This window comes from Equus asinus, chromosome 10 (genome assembly GCF_041296235.1).
Source record: "Equus asinus isolate D_3611 breed Donkey chromosome 10, EquAss-T2T_v2, whole genome shotgun sequence".
NCBI classification, from domain to species: Eukaryota; Metazoa; Chordata; class Mammalia; order Perissodactyla; family Equidae; genus Equus; species Equus asinus.
The window spans coordinates 46,413,326-46,425,551 of record NC_091799.1 but is presented as its reverse complement, the minus strand read 5'-3'; the positions used below and the strand labels follow the sequence as shown (position 1 = coordinate 46,425,551).

General features: G+C 42.5%; 1 protein-coding gene across 2 annotated transcripts in view; it reads left to right on the top strand.

The window, feature by feature from the left end:
- Positions 1-1,994: 1,994 nt before the first annotated feature.
- The window catches only part of DCAF10 (DDB1 and CUL4 associated factor 10), a 50,348-nt gene continuing 40,116 nt past the window's right edge, over positions 1,995-12,226 (top strand). Inside the window, exon 1 of one of the 2 annotated variants that reach the window (XM_070519164.1) lies at positions 1,995-2,599. In XM_070519164.1, coding sequence (XP_070375265.1) covers positions 2,067-2,599 — 533 coding nt within the window. In that variant the 5' untranslated portion in view covers positions 1,995-2,066. The remainder of the gene's footprint in view (positions 2,600-12,226) is intronic. The other variant, XM_044779202.2, reaches the window with a different exon arrangement.

Here is a 12,226-nt window from a genome sequence, read left to right as displayed (position 1 = left end):
AATTAATCTCCAGTGATTTTTTTTTTTACTGATGGGTTGTAAAATCATGGTCATCTCAATAGAATTTTAGTCCTTATGTAATTTATTCCTATTTTAGGTTCTAGTAAAAATTATTTGGAACAAGTGAGCACTCATATTTTAAGGAGAAGTATAAGGAAAAAAAAACCCTGGCATTGCTGAATGACTTGCTCTGTGTGTTACAGCCACTACTGTTTTAAGTTTGTGGCTATCTTAACTTTTCAAGAATCATTCTCATTATCTAAGAGAGGTACAGGCAAACCTACAAAATGTTTTTGTTCCCATTTGGCTTCTTCAGATTCTCCAAATTGTCAGTGAACAGTTCTTAATCAGTTTGAGGGCTATAAGGTGTTAATTTTGAATTGCCTGAACTGTGAAATCTGATTATTTTGAGCCAGCACAGACTCTCGTTGTAGAGCTTGTGTTTTTTTGTTGAAATTGTATCTTAAATACCTTGGAATATGTAACCTTTTAAAATTGAGTTTTACTTTACTTATTTAAAAAGTTAATACAATTGGTGAATGTATCATGGTAAGGTTGTGTAGACGGTAAAGTTTGAGCCGTTGGCCATAACTTGGGACCAAGCAGAGGGCCTCTACTAAGTATCTGTTGTAGCCAGAAGTTGTGGGTCATTAAAGGACATTATTTGTTAATCATAAAACAGACCTCTACCCCTTCTGCTCTATGGTGGCATCATGGGGAATATCTCCAGAGGAATGGCTGCCTTGATCTTCTGTGAACTCAGGACCCTTGCTTCTTGCCCTTTTTTTTTTTTCTTTTAATAAGGCTTTTTTTTTTTTATTAATGTTATGATAGATTACAACCTTGTGAGATTTCAGTTGTACATTTTTGTTAGTCATGTTGTAGGTACACCACTTCCCCCTTTGTGCCCTCCCCCCACGCCCCCTTGCTTCTTGCCCTTTTTTCAATCAGCTCATGGACAGGAGAGCTGAATAAACTACTAACTTTCCTGGTGGGAGGACGTGCTGAATGTTCAGCTCTCTGAATCCCATTCCCTTCCTCCGGAGATCCTTCAGACCTCTGTCCTGAAGACCCTATCCTTCTGTCCTCACAGGGTAGATCTTCCTACAGAGATCCTCTAGATTTATCCTCACAGTCATGAAGTGTGAACTTTCTATAACACAGCTCTTGATCAAGGCCCAGGAAAGTTGTCAGTTCTTATATCTCCCTCTCCTTGTACCTCAAGCTTTCATTTATTGATGACTGTCCTTCCCTCGGCAAGAAACACCCCAATCCCTGCTCTGCAAAGTAGTTCTATGTGTTTACCTTCAGCAGCAGTGGTGAAGGGCATGCCCTCCATGCCCTGCCTGGCAGGTGTAAGCAGGATTGACCCTGGACTCTATTGCTTGTAAGGTTGATTTGATTCAGGTCTCCAGCTTCCGTCAGTGACTCCTGGCAGGATATATGCTCCTTCCTGCAGAGAGGAAGGCTTTGGCCTTGATAAAGTCTTGACCTACTGGGCAGCAGCTGCGAGTTAGGCAGATACCAATAGGCCCGATTTTCCAGGCCCCGTACAGACCAGGGCTTTTTAGTACAGAAGTTAACCTGAGTCCTTAGCTCCCAGGCTGAGTAGGCAGTAGACCATGCCACCTGATATGTGTGACCTGCACATAACATGGTAATTTCTACCCCTCGCAAATCTCAGTGTAAGTGGGGATAACATAATCATACCCTGCCTCTTAGACTGACTAGTCTGGGCCACTCATCCCCAGGCTCACAGTCACGGTCACTGACAACTACAGACTGTCGCAGGCGGCCCCTGATGCTAACACTGCTCCATACAGCCCGGGCCCTGGCCATCTTCAGACAGCCAGGAGCTCCGGACCTCCATCCCACCGGGCTGCGGCACCCGCGGGCGGGCGGTGTCTCCGCATTCGCAGTCCCCGGCGGATGGTGGCTGAGGGGCGGCGCGCGTTTCCCAGCCGGCGGGGTTAGGGCGCCGCACGCCGGAAGTGGCGGCTGGAGCGGGAGGGCCGAGGTGTCGGCCGGCGGGGCAGCGGCCCGGAGTGGGGGCGGGGGTGTTAGTCATGTTTCCCTTCGGGTCCGGCAGCCCCGGAGGGGAAGGGGCGGAGGAGCAGGCGCCTCCCTGGGGGCAGGCGGCCGCCGCCGGGCCGCTCCCTTCCCCCCCCGCGCCGCCCCAACCCGGGGTTGACGCGGCCTGTCCCCCGTCGCCCTCCCGGAGCCCTGGCCGCCCCGGCGCCCGCTCGCCGGCCCCGGGCGCGCGCGCGAGGGAGCTGCGGCCGCCTGGAGCGCTGCAGTCTCCGGCCGTCGCCCGGGGAAAAGCGGCGTCGCCCTCCCCGCCGCGCCGGCGGCCCGCGCCCGACTGCAGGGCCGGGAGCCGGGGCCGCCAGGGCCTCAGCGGCGGCCTGGGCGGCCCGGGCGCGCGGCTCTTCGGCTGGCTGAGGGAGCGCAGCCTGGGCCGCGGGCTGTTCGTGGACCCGGCGCGGGACAACTTCCGCACCATGACGCACCTCTACGGCTCCATCCAGCCCGCCGACTCGGTGTACCTCAGCACGCGCACCCACGGCGCCGTCTTCAACCTCGAGTACTCGCCCGACGGGTAAGCGCTGCCCGCGGCGCGCCCCGGGGGTCGGGGCCCCGCACGGGGCAGGCAGGCCCGGGCCGTGTCGCCGCCGCGACGCGAGGCTCCGCGAGGACAGCCGCCCGCAGCCCGCCCGGCGCCCGAGGCCTCGTTTCCTCGCCTGAGCTGGTGTCGCGGCCCGGGGCACGCCGTGCGTCCCTCTGCCCCGGAGCCACCGAGGCGCCGCCGAAACGCGTCTCACGACGGGGCGGGGGTGCGGCTCCCAGGTGGGCGACGTGCTTCTCGGGAGGGCGGCGGCCTTCGTCTGGCTGGGGAAGTGGCCCGTGTTTGGCCTCAGTTTACTTTGGGGTATGGGGACTTTTCAAAATAATACATATTTTTAAAGCTTTGTTCTGTGAGTACGCGTCAAAGGAGAACATTCCGCTCGGTTCCCTCCGGAGGCAGCGTAGTCCGCGCAGCCCTTCCGCCGAGGCCCCAAGCCCGTCGCTGCTGCGGTGGCCGCGCACTCGCCCCCTCGGTCGGCAGGGGTCTGTCGCGCACCTGCCCGCGCCACATGCCGAGGTCGCAGTGGTGAGCAAAGCCAGCGAATGGCGCCGCTTGCCTCGAGCTTGGCGCCTCGTAGGCCAGCTAGGCATTAATAACCACACTGAATAATTCATAACGTCTGCTTACAAACTGCCATAAAGCCTTGAAGGAGCCAGTTGTGGACGAGAGTGGCGGAGGTTTCCCTGAGGAAGTGACACTTCACCAAGAGAAGAGGCCGCAGAAGAGTTGGTCAAGATGGAGTTGGGGAGGGGATGGAAGTTCTTCGGCCGGAGGAGCTGTGTCACAGGGCCTGTGGTTGGAGGGGCAGCAGGTCGTGTCAGAGAAGCTGAAAGGCTACAGGGTCACAAAGCAAAAAGCTTTGGTAAAGAAAGACTGAGATACGCTAAGGAAGGAGCAAAGCAACTGTGGAATCTCTGGGAGCGGGCCCACCCTGCTCTATTTCACAGAGCACGTGCCGCCGCCGGAGCGCACACGCTCCTGCCGCCTCTGCAGCTTCTTGTAGGACTTGGGTAGGACTTGTAGCAGTGACTGTGCACCCGAATACAAGGAAAACTGGTGAGAGGAGAAACCGTTTTACTGAGGTTTATTCATGAAGCCTCCTCTCCCCACTCCTTCCTCCAACCAAGCCCCATTCCTAAAGCTCCTCCCAAAACACCAAGTCTGTTCCTTATAAACAGTGGGTTCTTCTGTTCTCCATATCCCAGCTCCTCCCCTCCCAACATCTGCCTATCCGGTCAGGCCTGCAGCTCTAGTAGCTGTTTCCACTCTTGGCAGGTGGGATTTTAGGTAGAGGGCGAGAGGGGAAGGAGGAGTTATGAAGAAGGAACCCCCAGTGCCAGTGCTGTTAGAATGAGGAACATATTACTGATAGTCCTTGCTTGAATCTGGACTACATTTTCCCATAGGAACATTTTTGTAGAAGGTGGTTAAGTACTCTGGTACTTAAAATAACTTAATAACGTTTAATTATGCAACTAATACATACTCATTGTAGAAAACCTAGGCAATAAATGAGCAAAAAGAAGCTAAACGTCACTTATGGTCCCAGATATTGAGTGGATATCCAAGGAAATTTTTTCTTTGTGTATGTTTATTTTAATATAAACACGGAATCATACTGTTTTGTAGCCTGCTTTTTAAATGCAGTATATTGTGGATTACCTATGTTAATAAATATATTTCTGAAACATTATTTAAAATTTTTCATTAGTGTAAATAAAACCTCTATAAACAAATATTTTAGGTTTATGTCCATATGATAAATCCCTAGAATGAGTCAAAGATTATGAAGATTTTGGATACCTATTATTAAATTAATCTGTGAAGATTGTACCAATTCTCCTTCCTATCAGACGTAGTGAAAGTTACTGACTCCCCATACCCTTGCCAACATTGCACATTGCCGTTCTTTTTCATCTGTTAAGATAGGTGAAAAAAGTTCTGTGTTCATTTTTAGTATTCTTACTACATCTACTAATATGCCCCAAATTTTTATAGGACTTAAAGTAACTTTATAGAAAAATGACATATCTGTGTTAAATGAGATAATTTCTCATATCCTTCATATATGAGCTAAATCAGCTTACTGGGTACCAATAACCACTGTCGCTTACAAAGATTTCTCAGTACAGGGAAGAAGAGGTGACACAGAAGGTAAGAATTAAAATTATGAATTTAATAGAGGCCAGATTAGGGAGGATTTGGCACTAAAAAAGAGATGAAAGGATACATGGGCTAGAAGGTAATTTCTAAAGAATTCCAAAACTGTTTTAAGCGATAGCAACATTGTCAAAATATGTGTTTCACCTCCTAAGATGACATTTTGAAAAAGGAAATTTGATAATGTTAGTAGATTAAGTAATAATATGTGAGACTTTCTCAAGCTTTCCTTTATGAGAACACATTAGGTACTGCTGTAGAGAGAATTGGTGTATTGGAAAATAGAAATGAAGAAATTATTCAGAATGCAGACGAGAGAGGCACAGAGATTGAAAATATGAAGGAGGTATAGTGACATGGAACATAGAAAAAGCATACCATATATTTGGTCATTTCCTGAAGAAAACGAGATAGATAATGGGGCAAAAAAATAATTTGAAGAGATAATAGCTGACAACTTTCCAGAACTGAAGAAAGCCACCAAGCCATGATTTAAGAAGCCCACACACCCTAACATAGGGAAACTGCAGGACAATAAATATAAAATCTTTTTTTTTTTAAATTGGCACCTGAGCTAACAACTGTTGTCAATCTTCTTCTTTTTTTTTTTTCTGCTTTTCCCCCCCAAATCCCCCAAGTACATAGTTGTATATTTTACTTATGGGTCCCCCTAGCTGTGGTATGTGGGCCATCACCTCAACATGGCCCAGTGAGTAGTACCATGTCTGTGCCCAGGATCAGAACTGGTGAAACCCTGGGCCGCCAAAGCGGAACATGTGAACTTAACCACTCCGCCATGGGGCCAGCCCCTGAATATAAAATCTTAAAAACTAGAGAAAAAAGACCTTCAAAGGTGTAACTATGAGAGTGATGGCCATTTAGTTATCAATATGTAATAGTGTAAATCAGAGGACAGTGATTATTTTCAGTATGCTGGAAAAAAACTGCCACTTGAGATGTCTATACCCAACAAAGATGGGTTCTTCATTCTTGTCAAGAACAAAGATGAAATAAATACATATTCACACAAGGAAAGCTAAGTGAGTTTGCCACCAGACCTTCAATAATGGAATTCTAATATCAGAGAAAGTGTTTCTAAATGGAAGGTCTGAGATGCTAGAAGGGATGAATAACAAAGAAAGTGGAAAATACATGTGTAAAATTAAATCTGATGTTGTCTTTTGGGATTTACAAAGATGGAACTAAGAAGACAACAATAGCATATAAATCGTGAAGGGATGTCTAAATTCCTTGTGTTTTTTTGAGGGAGAATTGTGATATATTAACGTTAGGCTTTAATAAGTTTAGTATGCCTATTAAAATTTGCAAGGTAACTAACAAAAGACAAGAAAGACTATATTATTTCCAGGCTGATAGAGGAAAAAATATGGAATGGTAAAAAAATTCCAAAAGAAGATAAGCAAGAGAGTGAAAACAAAATAGAAAAGGTATAATAAATAAACAGCAAAAAGAATGCCTGAAAATAAATCCAAATATTACTAATTATAATGAATATAGAAGTACTAAATGTTCAAAAGGATAGAGAAAGCTATATCAAACACATTCTTAAAAAAAGCTTGTGAGCTGGGGCTGGCCCCATGGCTGAGTGGTTAAGTTCGCGCGCTCCGCTGCAGGCGGCCCAGTGTTTCGTTGGTTCGAATCCTGGGCGCGGACATGGCACTGCTCATCAGACCCCGCTGAGGCAGCGTCCCACATGTCACAACTAGAAGAACCCACAACGAAGAATACACAACTATGTACCGGGGGTCTTTGGGGAGAAAAAGGAAAAAATAAAATCTTAAAAAAAAAAAAAAAAAAAAAAAAAAGCTTGTGAGCTATATTAGTATCATACAAAGTATGTTAAAGCAAAAAAATTAGTAGAGATAGAAAGTCACTTCATAATGATAAAAGCTCAGTTCGCCTGGAAGGTAAAACAGTTCTAAACTTGAATGAGTCTTTTTGATTTAAAATATATACATCAAAAATTGATAACTTTAAGGAGAAAACAGACAAATTTATCATCATGGGGAAGATTTTAATACACATCATAGTGTACTTCAGTTAATCAGTCAGATACAAACATGAGAAGGATACACAAAAGATAAACAACAACACTTAAAATCTTGCTCTAAAGGGCATGTATAGAATGTTGCATTCAGGCCAGATATTCAGCTAGTGCACGTTGGTTTAGCTGTACCAGCTGTTAAAATATTGATATATGTGCATAATGGTTCAATAGTTAATTACTGCCCCAAACCCACTGAGTGCCCTTCTAATGCTTCAGCACCTTCCATGGGATCTCTCAGAATAACCCATTCTATAGCAACTAAGGAGTTAAGAACTGGCAGAGCAGTCTGCTAACAAACCTCACTGGAGAGCTATAGCATCCATTCTAATTGCTTCTCACCCATGCCAGGTACTCTCCTACACACACACAAATCCATGGGCAAACGCCCAGTGATCATTTGGCTTCCCTTCATGTGGGGCTGCCTGCCTTTCTCAGGCACTCTCCCAATCATTTTCACGTGGTCATTTGTGGGAACTGCACCCTCCGGGGAGATCCAGAGAAATTAAGAAAACAGTCGAGTAATAGCACAGAGAGTGATAGTAATAAAACAGAGAGTAATAACACTACTACAGGCGCCATTCACACATATTAATTCTGGGCTTAACATGCACTCCCATGGCAGGGTAGAATCCACTGCAGATGAATGAGGCCTATGGGGATGGTTTATGGATGAATGACTCCTGGGATGCAGATTCCTAATTTTATCATTTCTATTGAATTTCACTCTTAGTGGGATAACTTTGCCAAAACCCACTGAACATCTGCCCACCATGGGCATTAACACTCATTTTATTAATGAAAATGACCACCAACAGAAATCTTTTCTGTACCAGACACAGTTAGTTGAGGAAACTGAGAAGCAGAAAGGTCATTAAACACAAAGAATTTGTACCCTGGCTTATGCTCTTAACAGCCATATTACATTACTTCTCATCTAGGCTGAGGGATTAAGTTTGATATAATTAAATATGATATATCAATAAATTATTTTGTGACAGTTATTAATATAACAATACATATTGAATATGCAAAATTAACAGCAAGCATCATAAGGGCTAAAAATTTTTTAATATACTTACCGTTACTTCAGCAAAAGCTACAAAGGATTCAGCCCCATGAACAATTCTGTTGATGTTCAGTGATTTTTTTTTACTATCAAGACTACAAGTTACTTAATGACTACCTATTTAATGTGGAAATTCTTGGAGGGGCTTTATACAATTTCCTCTGTCAATTCATGGTTCAGCCAAGAACATCTGGGTCAAACAAAAGATTATGGCTACAATTTCCAAAAGTTAGTAAATGATTGGAAATTCCTAGAATAATTTGATGAACAATTTGAGTTACAACTAATATCACTTGGCAAGCATTTTTATAATCTACATATCAGTTTATTTAGAAAGTGTTTTTAAAATTTTATTCATGTTAGTTTATATCACTATTAAAAGTTTAACATTTATGAATATCACACTTGACTGTATGTACCAGGTGCCTCATGCTTGCTTTTTTCAAACACACAAGGAAGATTTACAAAATCTTCACTTAACAAGGCCACATATTTCAAAAGATTTTTGTACAATTTCCCAGTACAATGTCATCATTAGAAATGAATATAGGGGCCGCCCCCGTGGCTGACTGGTTAAGTTCTCGGGCTCCACTTCTCCTGGCCCAGGGTTTCCCTGGTTTGGATCCTGGGCGCGGACATGGCACCACTCGTCAGGCCACGTTGAGGCGGCGTCCCATGTGCCACAACTAGAAGGACCTACAACTAAAAATATACAACTATGTGCTGGGGGGATTTGGGGAGAAAAAAGCAGAAAAAAAAAGATTGGCAACAGTTGTTAGCTCAGGTGCCAGTCTTTAAAAAAAAAAAGAATATAAAGGGGAAGGCCCAGTGGCATAGTGGTTAAGTTCGTGCTCTGCTTTGCGGCCCAGGGTTTGCCGGTTCAGATCCCGGGCATGAACCTACGCACCGCTTATCAAGCCATGCTGTGGCAGGCGTCCCACATATAAAGTACAGGAAGATGGGCAGTGGATGTTAGCTCAGGGCCGGTCTTCCTCCCCCCAACAAAAAAGGGAAAGAAATGAATAAAAATATAACTAGGAAAACCTCATGTGTTTTCAAGTTAAGAAACATTTGTAAATAACTCATGGGCTGAAGAAGAAATGATACTAGAAATTAGAAATATTTAGAACTAAATGATAACGAAAGTACCACATGTCTCAAAATTGTGGCATATAAGTAAAACAGTCCTTAGTAGGAAAATTATAGTCTTTAATAAACTGGAAAGGATGACAAAGAAAATTAATGAGCTACATACCCATCTCAAGAAAGAGAAAAAGAATAATGAAGTTATCTGCAATAATAGCAAAGTAAATTTGAAGAAAGCAGAAGGAAGGAAATACAGTAACAGTAGAGTTTGTGATATTTAAAAAATTCAATAGGAATACTCAGTGGAAAAATTTATCTTCGAAAAGACAAATAAAAATGAAAAACACTTATTGTATTGATGAAGAGAATACCCAAATAAACAATATTCAGAATGAGAAGGGGGATGTAACTTCAGATGCAATGGGTAGAGATTATAGCTTTCTAGAAGTAGCAGAGTAGGTGGTTTGGACCAACCCACCAAATGAGAATAATTAGGAAAGCTAGAGAAAATATAAAATATTTAATGTAAGATATAAAAAGCTTATGTTTGAAGAGATTGGAGAAGTAAGGCAATGAGGAAATTGCAGGGCCGAGAATTGCAAAAGGAGGGAAGTCAGAGGTGTGAGCCCACCATTGTAGCCAACTGAATCTAGCAATATGGTAGCAATGAAAGGTGGATTTTACATTAGAAAGTAAATTAATGTAAATTACTACATTAACATATTAAAGGAAAAACAGGATAATTTCAATAAATGTTGGAAAATGTTTTATGCCATTTAACATATATTAATGAAAACAACCTAGCAAATTTGAAGTAGAATAGAACTTCTTTAATCCAATAATAGGAATCTACCAAACCAAACCAACCAACCAACGAAACAAACCCTATAGCAGCATTGCACTTAATGATGAAATGGTGAATGTATTCTTGAAGATCAGGAACAAGACAGGAATTCTGCTATATTAACATTTCTGTTCAACAGTGTACTGAATGTCCCAGCCAGTGCAGCAAGGAGAAAAAGTGTCAAAAAAAGAACAAAGCAGTTGTTTGTAGATGACATATTCACAAAGAAAGCCTAAAATAACCTACAGATAAAGCATTAAAATAGCAAGATTGATGGATAAATATTTTAAAAATCAGTTGCATTTCTGTACAGCAGCAACAAACAAAGCAAAATTTTAAAAAGCATCAAAAAATATCAAGTTACTCAGGAATAAATCTAACAAAAGATAGGCATGACTCATATGGAGAAAATCTACATGGTAAACAAAGATATACCACGTTCATGGATTGGAAGACTCCATATTGTAAGGATGTCACTTCTATGCAAACTTTTCTATAGATAGATTACAATGTCAATTAAAATTCACAGCTGGATTTGTGTGTGTGTGTGTATACATAACTTGATAAGTTGATTCTAAATATATAAGGACGTTTGAAGTTCCAAGAATTGCTAAAGTACTCTTGCTAAGAAAATCTTGAGGGGATGCCAGCCCTGTGGCCTAGTGGTTAAGTTTGATGTGCTCCACTTTGGTGGCCTGGGTTCATGGGTTCGGATCCTGGGCATGGACCTACACCACTCATCAGCCATGCTGTGGTGGTGACCCTCATATAAAATAGAGGAAGATTGGCACAGATATTAGCTCAGGGCTAATCTTCATCAGCAAAAGAAATAAAAAAGAAAATCTTGAAAATGTGGGAAAGTATGCATATTACTAATGGGATGATTCAATATTGTATAAATTCTACCAATTAATTTGTAACGTCAGTGCATCCCAATAAAAATACCAACAAGATTTTTCTTTTTTCAGATTCTATTTTTCCTTTTTCTCCCCAAAGCCCCCCGGTACATAGTGGTGTATTTTTAGTTGTGGGTCCTTCTAGTTGTGGCATGTGGGATGCCGCCTCAGCATGGCCTGACGAGCGATGCCATGTCCGCACCCAGGATCCCAACCTGGGTCGCTGAAGCAGAGCAGGCAAACTTAACCACTTGGCCACGGGGCTGGCCCCCCAACAAGATTTTTTTAGTAGGACCCGACATATCATATCTAAAATTCCTTTGGAGAAGAAAGCATGATATTAGCCCCCCCCAAAATGTTTATAAAACAATGAGGAGATCTTGCTTTGCCACACATCAAATATACTAGAAACCTTTTAGAAATTAAAATAGCATAGTGGTGTTGCACAGAATAGAATATAGTCCCAAAACAAAACTTAGATATCATAAAGATGGCTTTCAAACTAATGAGAAAAGGGTAGGCTTTGATATTAGGACAAATGAATGATATCCATTTTTCAAAAGTACAAATCATGCCATGTACAAAAATAGATTGTAATTGGATTAACACAAAACAATGACTATCAGTTTTGTAGATCTTTTTTTTTTTTAAGATTTTATTTTTTCCTTTTTCTCCCCAAAGCCCCCCAGTACATAGTTGTATATTTCTCGTTGTGGGTTCTTCTAGTTGTGGCATGTGGGACGCCGCCTCAGCGTGGCCTGATGAGCAGTGCCATGTCCGCGCCCAGGATTCGAACCAACGAAACACTGGGACGCCTGCAGCGGAGCACGCGAACTTAACCACTCGGCCACGGGGCCAGCCCCAGTTTTGTAGATCTCTTATTTACAGTGTTTAAGATGAAGGCTGCCCCAGAATCATTGATTCATTTACTTTTATGCACAAAAAAGAGAAAAGTTCATTCCATAACTCATTTGACTAACAAAAAAAAAGTCTGTTTATACATCTTCTAGAATTACAGATATTCATTTGAATATTTTTACTCATGATCAACTAGCATAAAAACCCTTCATATGTTATATTTTGAAGTCCAGATATCTCAAAAAAGGGTTTATGCAGGCAGCCTTTAAAGGACTGTTTCATGATTACTAAATATGGAAAAGATTTTGATTTAGTAGATTTCCCCCCCCCCCCACTTTATTGTTCTGAATAGAAAAGTTTGGCTATTTAAAATTCTGCTTAAACCCTTTCATCTTAAGGGTACAAAATTCCATTTGTTATTGGAACTATAAATTGGGAAGACCTGCAGTTTCAAAGACTCAGGATTTCATTTGCTAGATCTGAATCTGAAAGAGCAGGGTCCATAAGAAAATTTGTAAGACTTAATCAAAGTAAGTAAAAGATAATAAATTTTCAGAAATCAAAATGGGGCTTGTAAAGGTTTATAAAAATGTAACTTTGTAATAGGGAAGGGCTGAAGCAA